The sequence below is a fragment of the Pyrgilauda ruficollis genome, unplaced genomic scaffold (genome assembly GCF_017590135.1).
Source record: "Pyrgilauda ruficollis isolate IOZ18807 unplaced genomic scaffold, ASM1759013v1 scaffold78, whole genome shotgun sequence".
Classification (NCBI taxonomy): Eukaryota; Metazoa; Chordata; class Aves; order Passeriformes; family Passeridae; genus Pyrgilauda; species Pyrgilauda ruficollis.
Genome location: NW_024529710.1, coordinates 2,234,714 through 2,261,156, shown reverse-complemented (window position 1 = coordinate 2,261,156; position 26,443 = coordinate 2,234,714). Strand labels below are relative to the sequence as shown.

Here is a 26,443-nt window from a genome sequence, read left to right as displayed (position 1 = left end):
AACTTAGGGTTGAGTAGTACTCAGTATTTGAAGAGCTTTTTAGGCTTCTTTGTTCAGCTTTGCCAATACCAGTTAATTTTTACTCTGGGGTTTTAGCCTGCTCTTCTTGTCCTGCATCCAAATTGTCACTGTGGCTTTGTGGGAGGTGGTGCTGTATATTGAGTAGCTCTTAACAATAACGGGTTCATTTCAAAGGCAAATTGCATTACGGTTGTGCACAATTTGGAAGGCCAACAAAAACAGGGTTAAGTATGTGCTCTGCCTGTGTAATGTGGGCTCTCATGGACACAGACCAAGTAAGTAACCTGGAAAGTCTGGTGAGGAAAAGAACCCTTGTCTTTTCTCCAAAAGCTGCCAGAGATGTCTCTCAAGTGCTGGTCTGTACCAGACTGGTTAGAGCAGGACTGTTCAAGTCTGAAGCAAGCACCTTCACTAACAATTTTGCTGAGCTCTGCTGCTTAAGGCATGCCAGCCTTTATTCCGTGCCGTCCTTTCCCCTGTGGCAGAGGATCGGCCGCACCTGTGGGCAGCGCGGCTCAGCCGAGCCCCTGCCCGTGCCGCCGCCGCCGCCGCTCCCGCCCGCACGGGGCCCGCTGGGTCGCGCCGGGAGCGGCCGCGCGCACACGNNNCCGAGAGGCGGCCGCGCTCGGGCCGCGGCGGCGAGGTAAGGGCGGCGGCAGCACCTGCAGTCCCCTGCCCCTTCCCCGGCTCTTCCTGGCGCGGAGTCGCTCTCCGGGAGCCGCCTGGGGGCGGATCGCCGCGGGCCGCGCCTCGGTGCCGCTCCCCGCCCCGGGGGCCGCTCACCAGCCTGGGCCGAGCGCTCCGGTTGCTCATACGCTTCCTCGGGCAGGGTGACTCCCACCGCTCCTCGGATCAGCCTTTGGTTCAGGACGGGGGGAAGAGTCCTGGAAGGTCAAAACCGGGGGCAGGGGTCGGTCAGGTTGGAGCACGGCGAGTCGCTTCCCACTGGTTGGGATGGGCAGCTCCAGACATTAACTTCCAGTGAGCTCAAGTGTGGAAACCTTTTCTCATTCAGAGTGGAGGGCCTACTGCAAGGACAGGTGTACATCCCATACACTGTAAGGCTGGGTGACCAGATTCTAACCAATAGTGGTAGTGTTATGCACATGGACCTATGCCCTAGTCAGGTTCGGCGGTCTTAGTGATGAGACTACTACAGTCGCCATTGCTTCCTGCGTGTTTTGATGACATGGCAGTAAATACTTCGAGTTTCATTTCATTGTCCTTCCATATATACATACCCAATTTAAGTCGATGGTAATTCAGAACAAATGGAAAGCTTGTCTTAATAAATTTGTGTTGTGCTAGAAACAAGAAGGCTATAAAATGAAGTGGTCATTTCAGCCTTAAAATACAGATGTGCACAAAGTCATTATTGTTACATACATACATGTTGCAGAGTTTGATTAACAATAGTGTTAGTGTATTTATGATTTTTAGTTTGTACTGTTCAAATATGAAGTAAGAATTTGTATATTTGCATTTACTGCATTTTGTTTTAAGCAGGCTTCTGTCCTTTACATAACTGACCTTTGTGACTGTTTCATGATGAATGAGGGTATTAGGTGACTTTTCAGAGCAGTCAGATGTTTCTTTGAATTCCTTAGTTTTATTTTCTCTTTATTTCTCCATTTCCTTTTGGTGAGCTTTGTTGTTTTGCATGTTTTGGTAGAAGAGAGCAAACACTTTCCAATGACAGTTAAGCTCAAAAGACTGAGTGTTTTTCACTTAATAACATTAATCTCCAAATGCATGTAGCCAAAAAACGTTTTGTTTCTCAGGGCATCAAGTTGTCAGCAGAGGTCAAACCATTTGTTCCAAAGCATGCGGCGGTAACTGTGGCATGGTCAGAGCCCTCAGAAGCATGTGTGTTTCCTAGGTACTTAACTACATGCTACCCATTTGTTCACGAACCATCTTTGGATAAGTATGTATATTTTCTGAATCTTATTTCTTGGGGGATTTTAACCTTCTGGTTTTGGATGTTCAGTACTCTTAAAACGTCAAATTCCAATATATTGTTAGTCCAACTGTAGAAATGCTTCTGCATTATCTTCATTATTTAGTTTTTTACATTTATGTTCTCTGGGTGTATACCAGGTACCTGGTCTTTTGTTCACAAGGGCTGTGTTGTTACAGGGTTAAGGAGAATTTGGTGTTCTGTAATGGTTGGTCTGGTTTTTATGTGTTTTGGAAGGAGCTGAATCCAGTCCTTGGATGAAAGAATGGTTGTGTTGCAACCAGGCTGAGGTAGATGTAGTTGTACACAAGGAAAATGGTTCTTCAAGAAGGTTTCTCATCCTGTAAAATTTTTAGTATATGGGGTGTCTCCTAAATCTCCTCTCCACAACCTGTGCATCTCCAGAAAGGCAGTTTTACTAAAAATGCTATAGGTTTCTGAAAGTTATGGGATTTTTCTGTTAGAGCCCAGGAATGGTATTTGTGGTAGACTTATAAAAGTATTTTATAAAGAGCAAACTAGAAAAAAAGCCTACATAGCAGAATAGGAAATAATTCAGTCTTGTAAGAATCCGATGATGTTACATAGTTCTCTCATTGCTTCTTAGGACCCTAAGCATTGGATTAATTATACAATTACTGCAAAGTTAATGGTGTTTCTTTAAAAATTCAGAGCATTAGTGAACACAATCATAATTTTATCCTACGGGAAATCTTAGTATTTTCAACCTATTTTCATTTGTACTGGAAATTTAACATTGAGCTGATTATGGCCTGTTATATGCATTAGAGAAAGCCCACAGCATTAGCATTGAATCAATTACTATAAAAAAAACCCACAACCCAGACAACAGTAGTCTTCTAATGAGTGTTCTACCTTATTGGGACTGAGACATAGTTGTATTTGAGTCTCATTTGGTATATTTCTTCTTTGTAAATTGATTATAAGCATTGTTTTGACTACATTCTGTCAGAATTGCAACAGGTAGTATGAAGTGTGTTATCTGAAGTCTTTTGTACCGATGGGAAAGTTTCCCAGTCATTCTCTACACAAAATTCTGAGGTTGGCAACTTCATGGAGCAGCTTTAAAAACTGAGTGCAGCTTTCTGAAACTGAGAAATTTCTATTCTCCCTAATCAAATCTGGACTCTTATGTTTTTTTTGGACAAAGTATAGAAGGAAATTGAAAGGGAATTTTTGCATTTGAAAGAAAGAGGCATGCCCCAGACATGCTGTGTTTTCATAAAATGTGATGGTTACATGCAGGTCAGTTAATTATTGTTTTATAATTCTACATTGTATTTCATGCATGTTTTATACTCCATAAAATGTTTTACTTCCACTTTGTTATTGTCATTTTAAGACAGGTTTTAATGTTTGTTTTTTTGCAGTCAAGTATGTGATGCATGTCATGTCCTTACACTGTGTTTGGTTTGTTTCACAAGAAAAAGCTTACTGAAAACAAGCTTGAAGAATCTCAGTAACCTTAAACAGGCATGAGAACTACAAGTGCAAAGCAGACTAGCTTTGAAACTTGGAAATGGATAACATGTGTGTTTTAAGATACTTGCTTAACTATATGTTTTCCCAAAACAAAATTAATTGCTTTTAAAGAAGTCTGTAGCAGTAAGGAAATAATTAATTGAAATAACATGGAATAGTTTTCTTTTGAAATAGAGCTTTCTTGTTAAACAAATTCTTTAGATAAGGAATATGTTTGTCTAGGCAACAAGCAGGTGCTGAAGACTTGCCCCAGGATGACTTTCATTTCTTTCTCAATATCCATTACATAGTGTTCTGGGAGATCCTGCCTTCCGTGAATACTCCAGCTGCTCTTACTCACCTGATGTTGTTGCAAATGTGTATCCAGTAGCTGGCTCACAGTATCAGTCTAACAACTCAACACACTATAATGGTTCAGGAATAGTCAGTGAATCTGCTGAACAAACATATCCAGTCAGACAAGAAAGCAAAAGTCTTTCAAAGGTGAGCAAATTTGTGTTTTCTTAAAAATTAATATTAAATTCTTACTTTAAATCAATCTTTATAAATGTTTGGTTCATATTTTTAAAGTCAATCATCACTCTTTCTTGTAGTGATTATCAATGACATTTGAAAAGGATAGTAGTGTAGTGTGCCCAGCTTCAGAATACCAAAAAGTTTGTGGAATGGTACACTTCAGATGAATACAATTTTTCAAGCAGCATTTTTGGAACATGAGGGGAAATAATTTTTTTTTCTCTCAGAAAGAACTGTCCAGGGAACTGGGGGGGATGAGGTGGGGAATGCTGTTCATTTGTGAGCTGTGCTTTCTTTTTTCACTTTTTGGGCTTGAGGGGAGGGGAGAAGGGGTCTTTTTTTTTTTTTTTTTAAGCCCTGTGACAGCTTCTGTTAACCTGACTTAAGACAGACCTGGTGTTTGTAGTCATCTGTTTGACTGATAAGTCAAAGACCACATCTGTTGTTGAAGGATTTCCAAGACTTGCTGCAGGTTGAAGACAGCCCTCAAGAAAGGAGGAACTTGTGCTGCTGGGGAGAGGGAAGAAAGGTTCATGTTAGAAATGTAATCTTTTTCAGTCAGGAACATACCGATGTTCTGTAAACATCTTCAGTCATTTTTGTCTCTGTCTTTTTGAGGATAAATTTCCTGAAACTTGCAAAATATTTTCAAACAAAAAATAGACAAACCTCTCAAAATATAAAAGAGAAAAAACCCAAGTGTATTATAAACTCATTTCTCTCAGGGATTAGACATTGTGTTTCTTATATTTGTACAACTGCTTTTGTTTCCAGCAGTTTCATCTGATCTGTTCTGCAGTCACATCTTTTTGCTGCACCTTACTCCCTAGGTAGAGATCTAAGTAACTTCACTGTGATCAAGTCTGTGTAGAGAAGTTGTAAGGACTAGGTCCTAAGCATGCTTTATTAGACATAAGGTACAAAGTCTAGACACCTAAAATTATTCATTTTCTTGCTGAGAGGAGGATCCTGTGCTGAAACTGTCTGGGGAGAGGATGAGCTCAGCACTAGCACAAGTGATGTGCTATGAAAAAACTTAGCTAAGCTTCTGGGAGGAGTTCTGTGATCTTTGTAGGGGCCTTGTACTATTTATTATAGTCTTTTTGTCATTTTCCCCTGTCATCTGTTCTTTTGTGAACTTCTGAGAAGTGATTTATATTTGCAGCTTTGCATTAATTTGATAATGTGTCCTAACACTTTAATAATTTGCCTTTGGAGATCAAGAAATGCCTTGTCCTCCCACCCAAGAAAACAGTTTTGCTGCCAAATGTCCTCTGAATTTAGTTCAGCATCCTGTGGTCAGAGTTAAGCCATTTGTCTAGGCTGGTATAGTATAGTGTGCATAGATGCAAACCTGGTGCTTGTCCTTGCTTGCTGATTTCTAAGCTCAGCTCTGCCAAACTGTATTTCATGGACGAATCGTAAGATTTTCATGATTGTGTAGAATGGGTGATTGTGTGTCCTTTACAGGCATTGCGTGTGTGTGTCTTCTCTAACTACTTCAGGTTTTTCTGATGTTCTGACATCCAAAAAAGTCTTAAACAGTTTGCCCATGATATGTAGTTTAGTCAGAAGATGGCATGCTTTTAAGATTTTAGCCCTGTTCTAGAAGAAACTTTGTTTTAGAAAATCAGACTGGATGTTTTAATACCAAACAATTTTAAACTATTGGAAATGCTCTGATTAATGAGATCACAAAAATGCAGTTGTCTAGAAGCATATGTATATGTCCATCTTACTTGGGCTATAATGTATGCTAAAAATGGCACAGGGAACAGGGTAGATGAAATTAAATACCATATCTCTAAATGGCTATTTCTATTTTTATTGGTTACTTGTGATTATGATATACTGTTTGTTTTGTATTAACTTGATGGTCGAACTCCAGATGCAGAGGTGGTTAAATTAACTGTAAACCATGGCAAGCTTGCTAGTTTTACGAAGTTTCATTAAAGTTACTAAATGTGTCACAAATACTTGCAGCAGAGGAGATCAAAAGAAGGTGAGAAAAAACTGGACAAGAAAAGGCAAGATGGAGGTGAAGCTTCTATCAGAATTGTGAACAGGACTTCATTCCAGATTTCTACGTGCAGCAGAGATTCCGTGAAGCCAGGTACAAACATTTTGTTTGGTTATAAGTACATGGAATAGATATGGAATGGGTGTCTGTGCAATATGCTGCAGTTTGTGACTATGTTTCTAAATCTAGAATAGTTAAGGAAAAAGGTAACCTTTTCTATGTGACTCTCTTGAGAAGGAGTGGTGACCTGTCCTGTCCATATAAAAAAATCTCTAAAACAAGCATCTGAATTTATACTTGCTTGTTAAGTCAGTGTTGTGTTTGCATGTTGATTATAATTGCTAGGTTTTTTATTTAATATGAGCTGTGCATAGCAACAGTCCTCGTGATGATTGCTGTAGTTATGTTAACTGGTGTATAAAACATACTTAGAAATGATCACAAGCAAGTTTGATTACTTAGGCTTTACATGCTTTATTTAGACAGGTTCAGTAAAGCTACAAACAAGAAGTCAACTGAAACTCCAAAACCAGAGTCTCATTCTGTACCCACATTTGAAGCTAGCATTCTGGATTTCCACAAGTCGCAGAGTTTGGAGAGCAATGAGATACTGAACGTACGCCATAAAAACACACCAGTAAGTTTGGTGGAAAGTAACACTATGTCCTTAGTCAACCTCACGTGTCTCTTCTGCTGGTTCCACTAAGACAAGCAACAGAAAGGCCAGAAAGGTCGTTATGCCCTTATCTGTAGATGGGTTGAGAGTTTTTAGTTTATGGTGGTTTAGGTCAGTGATTTAATCCTTTTATGTTACCTGACCATCTATTTTGCAGGAAGATACTTCTGTGAAAAGCAAAGCTTCACCAAAAGCTTCAGATGAAGCAGGAGCCAATTTAATTCCCTTTTCACTTGATGGTAGGGGTAAGTTCTTCAAACAAAAATTATTTGCCTGCATTTTTAACTGTTTGTATCTCAGCAGTTTGGAAAATTAAAGTGCTCTGAGGAGCTGTTGATGTGTAAAGTAAAAAAAAGTTTAGGAGCAAGCTCATTATAAAAGAAAAAAAGCCCAGAAATAATGCTATTTCACATTCTTTCAAACAAGATGACCACTTATCACTCATTCTTGCTCATATTTCATCATCTGAGATTTTAGAACTGAAGAATGATTTAGTTTGGAAGAGATTATAACTAACACTGCCAAGTCCACCACTAAACCATGTCCTTAAGTGCAAAGTCTTCACATAGACTTCACACAGAGTTTTAAATATCTCTAGGAGCAGTGAATCAACTACTGCACTGGGCTGCCCATCCAGTACTTGATAATGCTTTTGGGAGAGAAATTTTTCCAGATGTCCAATCTGAAACCATCTTGGTACAACTTCAGGCCATTTCCCCTTATCCTGTCTCTTGTTACCTGGGAAAAGAGGCCAGCCCCCACCTGGCTAAACGCTCCTTTCAGGTGGTTATAGAGAGTGATGAAGTCTCTTCTGAGCCTTTTCTGCCCCAGCTCCCTCAGCTGCTCCTCACAGGACTTGTGCTCCAGACCCTTCCCCAGCTTTGTTGCCTTTCTCTGGACTTCCTCCAGCACCTCCATGTCTGGATACATTCAAGGTGTGGCCTCAGATGTGCCAAGTACCGATGTCCTGGGCCTGCTGGCCACACTATTGCTGATCCAGGCTAGGATGCCATTGGCCTTCGTGGCCATCTGGGTGCACACTGGCTCATGTTCAGCTCTTGTTCACCAGCATCCCCAGGTTCTTTTCCTCTGGGCAGCTTTCCTGCTGTTCTTCCCTAAGTCTGTAGCACTGGATGAGATTGTTGTGACAGTCTGAAGAACAGAACCTATCATTTCAGCTCATGTAGTTGGCCTCTGCCCATCAATCCAGCGTGTCCAGATCCCTCTGCAGAGCCTTCCTACCTTCCTAACAGATAACACTCCTGCCCGATTTGGTGTCATCTGTGAACTTGTTGACTTGATCCTGGTCATTGATACATTACACAGAACTGACCCCAATACTGAGCACAAGGGAAAGTGAAGAACACTATATTGAGTCCCATTTTGTTGTGTCATTGATGTTCAAGGAAAAATATTTCTGTAGTTGCCTCTCATGTTGTTTCAGGTGAGAAAAGGAACATGTTTTGGTTATGGAAAGTCTGTTTAGTCATATGCAGATTTTTTCCAAGAATAATTGAGAGGCAGATATTTGTTTAGTCTTTATATGCAGATTTGTTTTAAATAGCTGGCACCCTAGAGTTTAGTGTGTACCTAAAATTTTTCTATGTCCTATGTTATTTCTGTTAAGAGAGCCATGATGCCGAAACACCTCCCTTTTTTTGTTTGTTCATTTTGTTTGGGAATTTGTGAGGAGAAGAGGGGCTTTGGGCTTTTTGTTGTTGTTGTTGTTGTTGTTGTTGTTTACCTGTTGTCTGGCTGTGGGGATGAAAAGCTTTTTTTTTCAAATTGATACAAGCTATCACATGGCTACTTTCATGTGAAAAGAGTTCTGTTCATCAGGACTGTCTTAGAGACATCACAAACATTAAGATTGAATTGTCTGAGTGCTTTCCACTGGATTTTTGTGCATACACAGACGTGCACCAGTCTGAACAGTTTGGTCCTTATCTTCCCAGTAACTTCAGTAAGGATTCAGAGAGGACAGATTAATCTGCTGAAATGCCTTGAAGGGCCTTCTAAAGATAAAGTTACTCCAGAACTTTTAAAGTCATCTGATAATGGGAGTTTTTGGTTAAATGCTATTGTCAATTCCTATCCCTGAGAAAAAAATAGCAGTGAGTGGGTTGACCATGGCAGGCAGTCAGACTTACACACAGTTGTTCTCTGGCTCTCCCTCCTCAGCAGGACAGGAGAAGAAAATAAGATTAAAAAATTTGTGAACCAAAATAAGGATAGGGAGATTGCTTGCTTGCCAGGCAAAACAGACGCAAATTGATGAAGATTGACAGTTTATTGACAATTAAAATAGGGTGAGATGGTGAGAAGCAAAAACAAAACTAAAGCCACTTTCCTCCAACCCTCTCTTCTTCCTAATATCTCCTCCCTGCTGTGAGTGACACAGAGAAACAGGGGCCACTCTGCCACCTTTGTCTGCAGGGTTGCAGGGGCACAGCTGCCTCACCATGGTCTGCACTAGGGGCTGTAGAGCAATCTGTTGCCGTGCCTGAGCACTTCCTTCCCCTCCTTCTGCATTGACCTTGCTGTTTGCTACAGTTTTTCTTACCACTCCGCCTTCCAACTCCTGCGCAAGTTTTTTACTCTTTCTAAACATAGGCACCATCAGCATGGCTGATGGGCCCTGCTGAGGCTGGCCATGGGTCTGTGTTGGAGCTGTCTGGCGCTGGCCATGTCCATCTCTACAGAGCAGCTACTGCATACTCGCCCTGCTACCAAAATTTAGCCATCTAAACCCATTATGCTATTTTATTGTTCAAGGGAAGTTTTCTCATTCTTAAGAAAAATACAGATTGTGTTCTATCTTTGCTTCATGTTAGGAATATTTACAAAATTAATTATGTTTTTCAGAATGTCTTTCAAAACACTGATACATCTTAGTGGTAGGCAGTGACATTCTTGTACACTGAGGCACACTGGGAAGTATTCCAGCTGCTTCGTATGCCTGTAACACCAGGAAGTTTTCAGAAAGTGAAAAGTACCGATGTGGCCTTGTGCATGAAAGCTACATGACAGCTAGGAGGAATATTAAAGGAGTTTTGTATATAAACATAGCAAAATTTTCAGTATTTTGAAGGTGAGCATGAGAGTGTGGAGTTAGTATGATACAGTACAGATTTCCAAATACCAGTTAATTTTGTTTATGTATATTGTAATATATGTTGGGCAGTATATGGAGTAGTTAAAATTCAGGAAATAGAAAGAATAGAAAGAAAGAAATAGAATGTATGTTTTATTCAAGTCCTTCCTCAGAAAGAATATGGCTCTGCTTTATTTGCTAGGTCTTGACTAATTAATTACTGACCCTTTTTCTTTTGAGTATTTGAGGACTATTTTTGAGACATCTTTCTGTTTACTTTTTTCCCAGTGTCATTTCCTGAAGCACCTGCAGATGGCTCTGCCCAGCCACATGTGTCTTGGGCCTCGGTACTTTCGCAGCCCCCAAAGAAAATTGTTTCATCACCAGCATCTGAAAGTCTTTCCAAAGGCAGAGGGAAGCAGGAGAGTGAACCAAAGGTACTTGAGAATTCTGTGCTCTCAACTAATGCCTGTCACTGTGTTTGTGTCTCTTTATTGCAATTTTTTCCTTGGGCTCTCTGCAGTATCCACTTTTAAAGGGAGATGATATGAAGTCAGCTTGTTCTTACTAGAATTTTTCATGTTGTGGAAGAGAATCACAGGATATCAAAAAGACAGTGCTAGCCTAGGAATAAGAACTTTGAGCTTTGAGGCTGGATTTTTTTTTCAAATTCCTGACCCTCAGAATAAGACATGAAACATAGAACTCTTGCCTTATTTGGCTTAATATTTCCTAATTAAATCCCAATACATTCTGATAACAATGCAGTATGCTGCAACTGAAGAATTCTTGCTGTAGCTGTGAATTTCTAAGAGATCTGAATTTTCCTTGTCTGCTTAACGTCCCAGACTGGATTGATTAAGATATCCTTTAGTAGTGTAAGGCTAGTCATTGCATATATTTTGGTAGGTGATACAGAAGAAGATTTTAAAGATCATGCCTCATGGTCTTTTGCAGCAGTCAGAAACAAAAAATATTGCAAGTGAAACTGAGCCTGAAGAAGGGTCAGAAAAGAAGAAAAAAAAGAAGAAAAAGAAGAAAAAACTAAAGTCACCCACTGATGCAGAAAGACCTCAAAGTGAATCTAACACAGTACAGGAACCACCGAAGATTGAGGTAAACTGAATAAGTTTTTGTTACTGTTCTTTTAAGTGTTATGAATGTACTAGAAGACAAAGTGTTAACACAGCTTAGTACAAATTTAAGTTCAAATCCTATTTGTAGAGGATGTTAGTACAGTTTTTTTTCGATTGAGATGTTTGTCTGAGGTTACTGGTAAGAAACTGTTGTAGTTTTTAAATTACCACGTTTGGTGATCACAATTTTCTAAATTAGAAATATTCTGTAGCAACTGTTTCTTGGGGTATGGGGAACATGGTATACTGGGTGTTACAGCGTGCCACAGTTTTAATGATTGTGGTACAGTATTAGAGTTCTAGTTGCCTCACAACTGGAAGCAATTTCTGTGTAACACAGTTGATAGTGTTTACGTTTCTGATTTTTAATTTCAGTTTCCTTCCAAATTCATGTAACTGCATGTTGGTATTTTGATACTTTTGTGTATCAGTATTGGAAAGGCATGAGCCTCTCCCACATTAGAGGAGTGTTGCTGGTATGTGGTTGAACAGTGCTTCATTGTAGGCCTAGTGTTGTACAGCATGTACATGTGTTGATTTACATGTTTGATCTGGTGTACATAACACTCAGTGTCTGAAATGACAGCATAAAGAAGCTTTCCTGACTGGCTTCTGTTCTGTACATTTCATTGTGGAACATGAAGCAGAACTATGTCTATGTGGTTTCATTATGTGGTTCCTTGTCCAGGAATGGCACAAGAAATAAGTATTAATAGACCTCTTTGTTAGAGGATTATGGGTAAACCCAAAGATCTGCTAGTTCTTTTCTTCAGGAGAATATCCCCATTTTTGCTGTATGCTACCATAAACACTGTATGGTATGAATGGGCATTCTAAACTGAAAGAGAATGGTGGAAGTCATGGAAAATAGCAGAATGGTACTGGGACTGTTGAAGTCAACATTTGAAAAAAAATTGCATAGAACCATGGAACAAGATATACACATTGTATTGAAATCTGTGATCTGGATGCAGCATCTGTTGTGGCAGTGGGGGAAAGCTTTCTCACCCTCCTGGTTTGCTGGGAATATTTGTCTCCTCATCAGTCTGAAAAATGGGTGAGATGCTTGTATGATGCTCTTGAAATAATGAACCATGAAGAGATGACACACATGGAGCTTCTGTGCACCCAGGAGGTTTAAGAAGGTTCTGTTTATGTGCAGCAGCTCAACAGAGCCATATTGGATTGTTCTCTAGTTATATATAGGTCAGTCCTTTATAGACACGGCTGATAAGTGTAAATGGATACATCTGGAGAAAACCAATCCTGTCATTTCATACACATTGGTGGGTCCTGACCTTGATATCTTCCTTGAGTTAAATATTGAAGCTGCTATTGATAATCAGGTCAGTGCTAGTAGTACTGGTCAGAGTAAATGGTGCTGGGAATTACTAGGTAAATAGAAAGGAAAATGGATTATGACAGAATTTCAGGGCATGTCTGATCTAAATATAGTGTGGATTTTGTTTTCTTATGTTGCCCCCACTCCCTAAAAAATACACATATTTGAACTAAAACATATAGACAAAAGACTCAAAAAATAATCAAAGGTATGAAGCAATTTCTATGGGAGGCAAGAGTGAAAAAAATTAGGACTTCTCAGTATGTACAAGAGATGGCTAAATGGCAATATAGCAGTGGAAAGAAAATAAAAAGGAAGTTATTTGACCTTTCCCCTAGTGTTTGATGTTCTTACAGATGGTAAGAACAAATACAGGGAGGTGTAACCTCTTACTGAGTGCTACATTTTAATTATTCAGTTTGCTACTGAATGTTGCAAATGTCAGAAATCAATTTGCATTTCAGAAGCAATTGAACAGAGTTATTTAAATCTTCTAAGCTGAAAAGAGTGTACTTGTGAAATATTTTTTCACTTCCATGCAGTTGCTTTTTGGCTTGCTTGCAAGCTTCGTTAAAGTTATTTCATTGGTTGAAGTGTGTCACTCTTTGTGCTAGAGCTTCCTAGCTTGGGGAAAAAGCTTCCTAGCTTCAGGCTGGAAGAAGTCTTGATGTGTTCAGTGGTACTCTATCACAGCTAAAAAGGCCTCTCAGAAAATGGGAGGAGAAGCAAAAACCTAGCTGATGGATTGGGATCACTGTGATGGAGGCAGTGGGTATAAGGTGGCGAGTATAGGCCAAACTTCAACCTGTCTGCCCTTGATAATCCAGATGCTGCACAATGGATCCTCTGCTAATAAAACTTCCTCTTGTGTGTAAGCCACAATCATTTGAGTAATTTCTGTGTTTATTTCTGTACTCTAGTACCTACTGCCTGTTCTGTTCTTCACCACTCACATGTTTAAGACAGAATTGCACAGCTGGTGACTGTACTGGAAGAAGAAGAAAGTTGTTTGCAAGGCTTTTAAATGAGTTGAAAAACACTCCTTTAGGAGCTGTTTACCTCTAATGATTTCTATCAACTGACAACCATAACAAGCTGCTTTTAGAAGCATTTCTATTACAAGCTGTTTCAGCCCTGAATTAGCTGCTGCATAGAAGATTTAACCATTGTTGTACTTCCCATACATGGTGGCACTACCCTTGGCTTCTGAATTTTTCTACAGTGAAACGAATTATGATAAATGTTTGATAAGCAGGGAGAAAATTGTTGGAGTGTAGGAAAAAGTTTTGAAAATACAGACTTGATTGTTCTTATGAAATCATCATCTGATTTATTTGTTTAGGATGTTGAGGAGTTTCCTCATCTGGCAGCTGCTTCTGATAGGAGAAACAGGGTAGGACCTCAGAAACCATCCTTTACATCTGTAGTCAGAAAACAGTCTGAAGTAAGTAATCTTGCGACATTGTGTGAATGAAATGTCAATTATGAATCCAAGTTGTTTGGGTATTTTGAGTTTTTTTTACATGAGTGAAATAAATCTCAATAATTAATTTGGAACTGCGTTCAGTATTTGGATGAATCCTAAGCATAAATGACAAGGATTGAAAATGTGATTGTTCTGTCAAAGCAAATAGCGTAAATAATAATGGTAAAATTGCAGGTTTCAGTTGCTTTGAAATGAGTTTTTCTACTAAAAATTTTGGTCCTTGGCTTTATTTCCCTGTGAATTTTTGTGGTTTAAAAAAACCCCAAAACACAAGAAAACAAAACCGTTGCTTGCTTTGTTTGAGGCAGTAAATAGCTTTGACAAGCAGTGAGTAGCAAAAGGCACAGCAGTTGCTTAAAAAAGATTTATTACAAAAAAAGGTGCTGTACGCACATGCAACTCTTTAGATGAAAGCAACCCCTTAGCTTTGTAGACATAAGTGGGATATAACCCCTCAAAGCTTACATAAACTTTAGAGACATGATCATTAGGCCATTCACATGCCTGTAACAAATACTTGAAAATGAAGCCGCCTTGCTAGTTTTTTCTTCCAGATCTGAAAAGAAAAGCCTCGTGAATGTGATTAAGTGGTATGGCAGCCAATAAATGGTCACCCCTCTAGAAGGCCGCTTATGGTCTTCCCAAAGCCTTCTCTTTTCCAGGCTAAACAGCCTCAACTCTCTGCACCTTTTAACATAAGAGAGGGGTTCCAGCCCTCTGATCATTTCTGTGGCCCTCCTCTGGCCCTGCTGTAACATGTCCATGTTGTTCTTGTGCTGGGGATCCCAAAACTGCATACAGTTCTCCAGGTAGGGGCACACAAGAGCAGAGTAGAGGGAGAGTATTGCTTCTCTCAATGGGCCACACTTCTGTATACACACCCCAGGACACGTTTGGCTTTCTGGGCTGGCAGTGCCCATGGCTGGGTCATGTCCAGCCTCTCAGCCACCAGCACCCCCAAGTCCTTCTCCCCAGGGCTGCTCTCTATCTGCTCATCCCCAGTCTGTGTTGATACTGGGGGTTGCCTTGATGCAGGTGCAGCGCCTTGTACTTGGCTGTGCTGAACTTCATGGGTTTCACACAGGCACACCCCTCAAGCCTCTCAAGAATGCCATCCATCATTCTGCATGGCATCCCTTCCCTGAAGGAATTCCCTCAAGCCTACTCAGCTTGGTGTCATTCACAGACATGCTGAAGGTGCACTTGGTTTGAATTTAATATCATCATCACCCTTTTCCATGTGTCTTGTTTTTATATATCTTTCCTTCCTCCCTGTCACCTTTTGTCTTTAAATTCCTAAGATCCTTCTCTCTGAAGAGCCTTGTGATAGTCAGTCTCCCTCTCTGGATGAAACTCCCAAGGTGGATGGACTGCCAGGGAAACAAGCTTCATCTTCTGTATTAGAAAGAAAGAAAACTCAGGTAAGTGAATTCATGTTGAAGAGAAGTTCACAACTCAAAACAGACAAAAGAAATGAGCCTATTTAAATATAAGACAAAGTCCATGCTCATCTGGGATTCTGCATTCATACTTTGAGATAAGTGACATGGTCAGTCTTCTAATCTCTAATTAGAAGCAATCACTGGTATTAATTGCCAACCTCCAGAGTTTGATACAGTGTTTAAGGAAAAATACAAACTTTTCATTAATATCCGTGGGTTTCAGATGTTAGGAAATCTTTCAGATCTTTCAGATATCTTTCACCTGTTTTACTTGATCATGGCATAAATCTGATTGTTGTAAGGAACTGGGAACCTCCTCTAAAAGTGGTTCTGACAGAACAGGGAGGCAAGGAGATCCCGTGATCTTAGGGCAGGGAGGAAAAATACGGAGCAACAAGTGAGGTCAGGAAGTAGTTTTGTGTTGGTGACTAGGTCCTGGCAAGCTCTGATCCAAGGTGAGATCCCAGCTGAAGACTGAGGAGATCATGTTCTGTAACCATGTTGTAACAGAAATTACAATTAATTGATTCCCCCAGATAAGACTTCTAAAAGTGTCAAATCTGGCAGTCATTTCCTTTGCATGTTTTGCTGTGGTAGTTTGTTCATAGTCTTCACCACACTATTCATTTTTAGTCTTTTTTTTTTTTTTTTTTCTGCTTTATTAAATACGGATCATGGCTTTTGCCTTCTCTTTAAAGCAGAGAGAAAGATGAGTGCTTATGAGGAGCTGCAAAGATGATGACCTTTCTTTTTAGTGAGATATTGGAGATAATGATTTGTGTGTGTTGCAGTCATATACTCTGGAAGAATCACAGTAGTTTTTCTATACTTTTAAGAAAACTTTAAATTCTGATGTGCCTTTTATCTCTTTCAAAGATAGATGACAGTCTGACCAAACTGGGACCCTGACATAAAGGCCTTCCTTTATTGAAGACTTCGTACGTTTATGCTTTGTTGCAGTAGCATCTTTAAAAGTTACTTGAACTGTTTCTGATTTTTTTTAGTATTTTTTTGACATTAAAGTTGATGTTTATTTGAAGGTCACTGAGTGTCATTAAAGATCAGATGTATTGTGGATAAAGATGTTAAAAGAGCGCATTATACTGTAAAAAATAATGGTCTTTACAGTCTGAAGTGGAGGGCATTGCTAACTGGTGCTGGACTTCTTCAGGAAACATCCAGGAGCAGTGGTAAGAAGAGTCAAATTCCAGTGCAGTTGGATTTGGGTGGCATGCTTGCAGTCTTGGAGCAGAAGCAGCAAACAGAGAAATCAAAACAGTCTCCTAAACCTGTGGTATTTTCAGGTATTGGTTACTATGAAATTTCCTTTGTTTCACCTGAAGCTGTTTTTAAGTATTCAGACATTAAATGTAGTCTGATTTCTGGTCTGTGGTGATCTCTATGCAGGCAAGAGCACAGTTCACCAGATACAAGAGAAAATGAAGGTTCTTTTAAAAGAAATGTAAAAAGCATGGCAGTCTGAATTGTTTGATGGAAGACTTAGGGAAAGAAATAACTCAAGGACACTGATTAGTGCCTTGTATAAATAGGAGGCATGATTGAAATGTTGCTTTGACAGAAATACCAATGTTTGTGGAGGTTTTTGCTCTCCCTTATGTATGTGTGTTACTGTTCTTATCTGAACGGGCAGGAAGGGGCTACACAGTAACAAAAGTTTTCTTAAATATCCTCTGATGCTAGAAATCATGGAGCTGAGGCTTGATTGAAAAAACTCCTTTACAAGCACAGTTGTTATAGGACAGTCAGGCAGCCCAAACCAAAGGATGAGTTCTGATGTACCTCTTAATTGTGAAGGAAATGGAAAAGGTCTTTCAGTCCTTTATGATGTATAAAGAGGAAGCAGAAAAAAAATAGCTTGTTGCCTTTCTCATTATAGGTCAAAATTTAATCTTAATTATGCTGGTGTAGTATATTTTGCAAAAGGAACCATGATATTTGGTAGCATTCAGTAAAATTTCTCTTATTTCAGCAAAGATTTTTTTAGTAGTTATTTCAGAAAGAGACCTAACCACAAGGGATTTCATCTCACAATACTTAATGTGATAGCTGGGATTTTAAATACAAAGTTCAAGATGCTAAGCATCAGTGAGATCAGCTTCACTAAGCTGAGGGAACTTATGAGATGCTTTTTTAAAGTTTTTTTTTTTTAATTATCTCCTTTTATTTTCATTTGGGTCAATCAGACTTAATGCTGCAGAGGTGCTAATAACCAGTTTTATTTCTATAAAACTACACAGTGCATGGATTGATGAGTAGATGGTGGGCCACAAAGGTATGGGCCAAAATACCTGTTTTCTAATACTAAGTTTCCTGTGCCTGAATCTGCTGCAGAAGAGAAATTGATGTGTCATGTTTGTATCCTGGACGCATGAGGCAGATGTCACTTTAGCTTTATACTGTTTTAAGGATCAATACACCATTGGTTTGGTGTGTACCAAAGTACAGCTTCAGTTTGCAAAGTGGCATCATGCTGACCTTTGTTACTGAGAAGAGGACAGTGAGCAAGAATGGAAAGGACTGTGACCACAGACAGTTGTTTTTATTCCAGTTACTACTTCACATTATAGATAAATACCGGTAAAGTCATCAAGTTTAGGAATATGAAAACTGTGAACTTGAAATGGTGATGTACACATTAAGGAAATATGTATCTGCAGGGTGTATGCTTATTTATTGCTGCAAATCCAGCTTCAATTTTTGTAGCCACCTATGCTGCACATTCTTGGCAGTGTTCTCAGTTTGTTTTTGATACACAGAGCCACAAAAGAAATATCAGTGTAGCAGTTTTATGATGTAAACTGTTTACAGTAAGAGTACTGCATGTGTTGTGGGAGGATTTGCATATAAATACTGTGGAAGCAGTAAATGAAGATGGCTTAAGACAAGCTGCCAGAATTTTTTTGTGTGTTTGGAGGAGACAGGTTGCATGAGTCACAGAGAGAAGTGTCAAGCTGGTTCCACTGATACTTACTTAGTCATCCTCTCCATTGACTTGCTAATGTGAACTGCTTTATATTGCAGGTAACTGAAGTTTGACAAAGTGCCCTCAGGATACAGCAGTTCCTATCAGTTCCTACTGATAGTGAGGGAGAGTAGTTTATTTGGTGTGAGGTCATGGTGTGGAAGATCCAGGCTTAGTCATCTGTCCAGTCATTTAAAGCTCCTGTGCTCTAAACCCTCTGAAAAAATGCAAGTAAAGTGGACATCTTCAGCCAGCTTTGCCGGTTAGGCAAAAAAGACTTAGCTGTAGTTTTGCATTACTCATGACCCATTTGCAAGTGAATTCATCTAGCTTCCTTTAGGTGTAACAAAAGGTAGGCGTAAGTGCTTACGTTTATTTACAGCAAGTAAATCTAAAGTCTGTAATACAGCTACTCAGATAAGTATTTATCTTAACCCAGTACAGAATCTGTGGAGGAGGAAATGCCACCACCATGAAACACAGAAATTCCTGAAAGTTTACCAGGCCGGCATGGCATGGTGTTGAAGGTAGCTTGGACTGCAGTGTTTGGTCAAATTCTGCTTTTGAGACAGAGGTTGTGATTCCAGGGGTGTAATAGAAGTAGGGGACACAGCGGTCTTTTGTAAGGACTATCTTTTAGAAATAACATTGTTCAATGATACAGGATTGCCTGTAAATATTCTTAATAGCAACACAACACAATTTTCGTATGTATATACCAGCCTTAAACTTGAAATTGTATTCTAGTTCGGGTATTAATTTTAGTTGTCTGATGCAAATTTCTTCTTAAATCTCAGTTGGTGGTGCAGTACCATTGCCATCTAAAGACCCTGCTACCGCTGCGAGAAGTCACCGTTTAAACCAAGGAAAGATGCCTCATAATCCCTTGGATTCCAGTGCTCCTTTGGTAAAGAAAGGGAAACAGAGAGAAGTGCCTAAAGCAAAGAGACCAACACCTCTTAAAAAGGTCCTCTTTTTTTTTTTTTTTACCTTAAATAGTAAAACTACAGGATAATATATTACTCTGGAAGTCTGTTAAGCCCTCTCATATGGAGATCTGCATCTCAGTGTCCACTTCTCTAAATTCAGTTCAAGCTTTGCTTGGTTTCAGAGAGAGTAGGGGTAGAAGAGAGTAGTCTTGCTAAATGGCATATACAAATTCCCAAAAAATATACTTTCTCCATTGAATCAATTGATAGGATAAAGTGCCACTACAAAAGTATCCACACATCATAGGTACAGGAAGACATGCAAAGAAATACTGCTTGGTTTGGTAAAGATGACCTTATTTGCAGGACTGGGGAAAATTGGTCAAACAGAGGTCATATTTACTGTTTCTGTGCTCTTCCAAGCCAGAACTCCAGGTGATTCTGCAGCAACAGGTGTTAGGTTCAACTGGTGATGACTGTTGTATCTTCCCTCTTTGCCCATTCATTTTGTTTCCTGTCACACCTTCTATACAGAGGATTTCTTCAACTTTAGTTCTGTCCTTGTAGTTTATCCCTAGTAAATATTTTCTCCACCCATATACTGGTAGTCAAGGTAAAAGTCCTTTTTTATGTAAATGTAGGAACTATCTTTCCTTCTTTCTATGTGCAAATAGAAAGTAAAGGTTGTAAACTTCAGATGCTAGTGCTGAACCTCTTTATAAATGTTTTTTGTGTAAATATGTGGTAAGAGTAATGCTTTGTTATCTGCTTGACATGAAATTGGTTTGGTTTTGATACATATTTTTAGATTATTCTGAAAGAAAGAGAACAAAGAAAACAGCAGCACCTGTTAGAACAGAAAGCAGCACCGAAAGATGAAGATAACATTTGTCAGACAGAAGGAAATGTTACTGAAAACGCAACACTTCTACAGGATAGTCAAGCAGGTATCTTTTGAGGGCACCTGTAATACAGTATGTAGCTGGAAATTTGAGCACATTTAGTACTTTAGAAAACAAGTACTAAATACTGCCAAATGAAGGATGGAACCTCAGAGTTTTGTGAGATTCACCTCAGGCTTATCTTGACTGTAAAGTGGGCCAAAGCTGGAAGTCAGTAATAGGGATTCTGATTACTGTTCCACACTTCTCTGCCTGGTGGTTTTATGGTATCTGATTACTGTTCCACACTTCTCTGCCTGGTGGTTTTATGGTATCTGATTACTGTTCCACACTTCTCTGCCTGATGGTCGTATGGTATCTCTTTTAAGGAGAGTTCCCGCCTACCTCTGACAGTTAATGATGTTTGAAATGAGAAAAAAAACCCTATGAGATTAAAAAAAAAAGTTATACCTGTTTCCCTATTACCATAGACTGTTCTAATACTAAAGTTGTGACTCTTCCATACAAATGCTTGACAGATTAATCTCTTCACAAGGCTTTTTGGGCTGTCTTCTAAATGAAAATATCTTGATTTACATTACAGCTGTTCCGGTAACGAAAGTTGCTGAAGGGTTTCCGGAGCACACGGGGATCAAGGAATCTAAAGAAGGTTCTGTGACTACAAAGCAGCTGACTGCCACTCTTCCAAAAATCCACAGCAGGAATTTTAGAGAGTGAGTATTGATTGTATTTATTGATGGCTTATTTTGCACAGTACCACCAATATGGCATTTTTCAAACAAGGTAATCCAGTTGCATTCTCTGCAGAACTAACCAGAGTTTAGACTGAAGGCTCTTAAATTTTTTTTCTGTAAGCTGGCATACAGAGAAATTATAAACTTAGTGTGTTTTGTGATTCTCACTTGAAAATGCTTACTCCTTGAAGGAAAATTTAACCCCAAATTCACTGGAGGCTAAGGAAAGAAGCTGCTGTTAAAATATAAGTACTTTATATTAAATAATGGGGTAGCAGCTCAAATAAGGTGTGCTACTTTATTTCTAAAATAGTATTTTTAGTTGTAGTTTGGTTTTCTACTGCCAGACCAAACAGCAAAAATGTAAAGAAACTACATGACATTTTATGGTGAGTCTGGGCAAAGAAATAAAGGTAATACTTGTGGTGTGCAGTTTCAGCTAAATGTTTAAGATGATGTGTACACACATTTCCTTATGAAAAAAAAATAGTCATTACTATATGTGAAGAGGTCGGAGATCCAGTCATGAGAGCTTGAAACAGCTTCTTGAGGAAAGCAGTGTCTTAATTTTTAGTTCCCCTCCCATAAAGCAAATCCACCACTGGTGGTTTTTCTGCAGTTCATGTCATAGTAATGGTTAATAGTGGTGCAACCATTCCTGCTGTGTTAATTCTTAATTTAACTCCTAATTGCAATAAAAATTGCTTAATTTGTATCTATGTAACAGGGTTTTTTTATGTTTTACTGAGAGCACAGTTTGGGTTGATTATGTGAAGGACAACTCAGTTTACAGGATGCAGAGTATTCAGCAAAGCTTATTTTCTTTAGATCAGGTTTTTTAGTGTTCCAGTAGGTCTGTCTTCAAGACTTAGTGAAACCAATAAGACATAGTAAGTAAAAATTCTTGTAACCTAAATAAAATTCGGAAATAATTGCATCTCTATGATTCAGGATAGATGTTGCGATCTCTTCTCTTTATCTTATGTGAATTTGCCACTGGCAAATCTTTCTGTTGACAATGCAGTTGATACATCTTTAGATTTTCTCTTTGATACCTTTCTTCACCAGAAAATTCTTTGTGTAAAAGTGGGGTGGGGTGAAATAATTTTTAACTCTGATCTTCCCCAGAGTGTACTAGGAGGGTGAATTGCATTGTTTTGTATCCTTCCCTTATGAACACCACAAAGCCATAGTCAGATAAGTGAAAAAGGATGACAGGCATGAGTGTAGCGAGGAAGAATGTGATTCAGTTTTCTGTGTTTAATATACATAGCCTTGAACTTAGAGAAGTAAGTTAGAATTTTGTACTTTGGTTGCTGTACTTCCTATATGTCATTTATATATGTCACAAGAGATGCCCTCAGAAAAATGCTCCAGTCGAAAAACATACATGAACGTACCTATTTCTTGGAATAAAATATATATATATATATATATAGATACAGATAGATGGGTTTATTGTACATGTGTATATGTATTTTTAATATTGTTTGATTAGGAAGCCAGGTAACACAAGGAACAAAACTTTTTCCTCTCAAGTTTTCAGACACTAAAAAGAAGTAAATTTTTGGTTTTGTGTATACAACAAGTATGTTTGGAGTGGAAACAGAAAACAATACAAAGACATAGAATAGAATTTTGAATGTATATTTAATGTATTACGTATTTAAATGTTACATATTTGTAATTTTAGTGAATCTAACCATTTGATTGCTGCTTTCTTCCAGTTACTGCAGCCAGGTACTTAGTAAAGAAGTTGACAGTTGTGTGACAGATCTCTTAAAAGAACTGGTTCGTTTCCAAGATCGCTTGTATCAGAAAGACCCAGTAAAGGCCAAGATAAAACGCAGGCTTGTTATGGGTCTTAGAGAAGTTCTGAAACATCTGAAGCTGAAAAAACTGAAGTGTGTCATCATCTCTCCTAACTGTGAAAAGATTCAGTCAAAGGGTAAATAAGTTCTTAACCAAAAAAAAAAAAATCTGTTTAATTAAAAAAATGCAAAAAAGGAGGTTCAGTATATTGACAGCAATATTATTGTTATTGGAGGAATTTATTTGAATATCCTTTGAAAGCCAGCCATATGAAGTTGCCTTCCTTGCTCAGATAGTTTACTGCTATGCAGCTGAACTGTGAGCTGAGTCAAGACTATCTGGGGTGGGAGAAGTTACCTGAGATTAGGGTCTTTAGTTACTGATTTGCTGTGCTGCTGCACAAAAAATTGTACTGCACAGCTGAGACAATCCAAAGGCTGCTGATGCCAGCTCTGCCGTCACAGGGAGTCCCACTGAATCAATCTCTTTTAGAACACGGACTGACAATAAATCACTAGTGACAGTTTCCTAAAAGTTGTCATTATTAGCATTAACTTATTGTAATTGTTGAATTATTGTCATTTAAATAATTCTTCAGCAGCTGGATCTTTTTTTATACTAGATTAGACTGTGCTACATATATAGTAAAACATGGAATAGAAGCAGTCTAAATGCTAACTAAGAATTAAGAATAAAATGTCAAGTTGTCCTTTAAAAATGGATATTCAACATTACTATTGTGATCTGTTTTTTTCCTATAAGGTGTAGTTTCAGAATGCACCCATAATCTTGGTATTTTTTTGCCATGTGTTAACCGTATGGTTCTTTAGCTCCAATCAGCCTAATTGTGTTGTCTGCTCCAGGTGGGCTGGATGAGACCCTACACAACATTATTGACTGTGCCTGTGAGCAGAACATCCCGTTTGTTTTTGCCCTTAATCGCAAGGCCCTGGGCCGCTGTGTGAACAAAGCAGTGCCTGTGAGTGTGGTGGGAATTTTCAGTTATGATGGGGCTCAGGTAAGCTGACATGAGTCACTTCATGTGTTTGTTCAAAAAGCTTCACTTTATACTTGGAAGAGGAGATGAAAATACTGTGATTTTTAAGGGGTTTTTTGCTTGTTTTGCTTTTGCAGACTAAGACTCTTCATCACAGGTCATATACATAGCTTATATGAAAAACTGATTTTACAAGTACAGGCAGTCAGCACTATTAAAAAAAAAAAAATTACTCTTGCCATCTTTTCCTGACATCCCCTTCCTCTTGTATCTCCCTCGATGTTTTTTTTCAAGAGAACTGCTGGTTTTATAAATGCTGATAAATGCTGTGTCTTTCATGTCTTCATACATACTAAGCTGCTCAACCGTTATATACGAACCTACACATTCTGAATAAGGAATTAGATTTTCAAGGAGATGCTAAAACTTACTTGTATTATTTAAACTCTTGTTTAAATTGCCATTTTCATAGGATCATTTTCATAGAATGGTACAGCTGACAACAGAGGCTAGGAAGGCCTACAGGGATATGATAGCAGCTTTAGAGGAAGAAGCTAAAGCAGGACAAAGAGAAACCCAATCCAGCATCTTAACTCCTGAATCTGAAAAAAATGGCTCGTTAGAAACTTGTAAAACATCTTCCAAGGACTCAGATGAGGATGTACCAAATTACAGTAAGTATTTACTGACTTGGATTTTGTTCCATTTTTATTCATAGTGCTCATCCATTCTGTGATTTTCACTGAAACAAATGACATCTGCTGTAGTCATTAGTAAGGAGGGAAGCTGGGGGTGAATTCTTGGGGTTTTTTATATATCTGAAGTCAGTTTTTCCTGAGAAAGTATTAAAGAAAATTCCTCCCTGAAATCCACAAATGGCAGGCAGTATGCATTACTTTGCTCAAGGAGGCTTAGCAGAGCTCCTAATCATATTTCTATTTGTTTAAAAAATCCTTTTAAGATTAATTGTGGATGTCCATACTCGGTGACTGTGGTGGACTAATTTTTGTATTGAAGCATATTTGCAGTGTATCTTCCTGTCCACAAGCACTCGTTTGTAGAAACTTTTTCCTCCAGCTCTGTAAGAACAGCATTGTCTGTTGACAGCTTGTTCTGTCAACAGACACTGCAATGTGTTGCAGATAGAAAGTTTTAAAAAATTACTGTTTTTTTTAAAGTTGGAACCACCTTCAGGGTTAGCCTTACTTGAGTAGTGTTGGACACAAGGAGCTCAGTGGACCCCATCACTCTTAAATTATTCTTTTGTGTGTTATCTGATGTTGCATAATGTAAATACCAGCATGCCTGTGTGTCAGCTGATCTCAGCTCTTGTTTTGAAGGGGAAGTGAAAAATCAGAGTTGACTTTTCATTTTAAGCTTTTCCTCAATTATTATATGGTAACATGTTGGTTGTCGTTTTTTCTTTGTTTTGTTTTGTTGTTTTTTTTTTTTTTTTCTTTTCCCAATATTCCCTAGTTAAAGTCTGGAAGAGAAAACTTGAAGAAGAATATAACGCATATGCCCTAGAATTGGAAAAGAGTGCAACTGCTGACATGGCAATACTGAATTTGGAAGACCATCAGTAAATCCCGATCCAGCTCTATTGGGCTTTTATTTTTTTTCTGTTAGATCCCTAGGAAGAAGGTAGCAAAAATAACATAATCTAAAGAAAGACCTCAAGTTAGCTAAGCAAACTGTTCTGAATCCCTTAAAGCAAAGTACACACTGGAGCACATGAGGCACTGGTTAATGTTATTATGTTCTGTGTGTTTCTCTGATTATTATAGCAGATGAAAACATCAAATTGTTGTAGCCCCAAACCACTTGTACTGGCTTGGTGTACTTTAATGATTTTATGGACTAGCATTGATTTCTTGAGGTAGAATATACCAAAAGAATCTGATAGGAAAATAATTTTCTTCTGGAAGAGATTCCTTGAGCCAAAAGGGGCTAAAGGAGAGTTGACCTTAATTTTTAACTCCTATGTAAAAAACTTCAGCTTGTTGTTTGGTTGTGGGTTTGTTCTTAGTTTTTTTTCTAAATAAGCCTGCTCAGAAGGGCAGGCTGCTGTCAATGTCACTTTATTCTAGTCAGCAACAAATTAATTTGGGGCAGGTAGCTTGATTTAAACTAATTAAGGAAGGCCATGATGACAAAAGTTCCTGGTTAGCTCTTCTATGTTGTTCTTGGGGATCATACATCAGGTGTGAAGGAGATAGCATAGACTACAAGGGTCTGAAATTCCTGAAGTGAATGTGCTCTGTTTAGACTTTTTATAAATTTGATGTTTCTGTTGCTACTCAGAGTAGTTCATCATACATCCAGCTTTGAAGTTCAAGGATACTGCAGGACAGCAAATGTGCTAGCCTGCTTATCTGTACTTTCTCCTTGCTGAGACTCCTCATTCCTTCAGTTTGGGGTTGTGTTGATATATACATCTATGAGTTTTTGAGCAATCCCAGTTTGTATCTAAATAGAAAAAATTTATATCTTATAAGAAATGAAGTTTGTATCCTAGAGGAAATAAAATTTTAAAAACAAAATGTGCTTATAGTAGTGGTGGAGCACCTTAGTGGGAATGGCCTATATACACACTGTTTTTTGAGGACAAGCCTAAAGAAAGTAATTGAAGGGATGCACGTATAACTTGTGTCAGCTTTTCTGAAAGGTGATACAGATGCCACATGCTGCTCAGCATCTCAGGTGTTTCTGCAAGTGCTTCACCATACTGAACATTTGTAGTGCAATACTTTGTAAAGTAGCTGCCTTGTGATGATAGAAGTGATATAAAAAACTTCAAATAACTTTGAAATGCAACAGTTTTGTAGACTATAAATTGTATAAAATCTGTTACAATATATTGATTCTATAAAGAATGCTTGTGACTTAA

General features: G+C 38.6%; 1 protein-coding gene across 1 annotated transcript; it reads left to right on the top strand.

Moving 5' to 3' along the window:
- Positions 1-281: 281 nt before the first annotated feature.
- Positions 282-26,443, top strand: SECISBP2 (SECIS binding protein 2). Its single transcript, XM_041486756.1, has 19 exons — positions 282-296; positions 464-664; positions 1,803-1,948; positions 3,775-3,967; positions 5,984-6,113; positions 6,503-6,657; positions 6,854-6,941; positions 10,079-10,227; positions 10,700-10,906; positions 13,611-13,712; positions 15,056-15,175; positions 16,368-16,500; positions 18,977-19,146; positions 19,917-20,055; positions 20,594-20,723; positions 22,472-22,692; positions 23,420-23,574; positions 24,026-24,227; positions 25,030-26,443. The coding sequence occupies exons 1-19, from the start codon at positions 282-284 to the stop codon at positions 25,137-25,139; spliced, it is 2,766 nt and encodes a 921-aa protein (XP_041342690.1). The 3' UTR covers positions 25,140-26,443.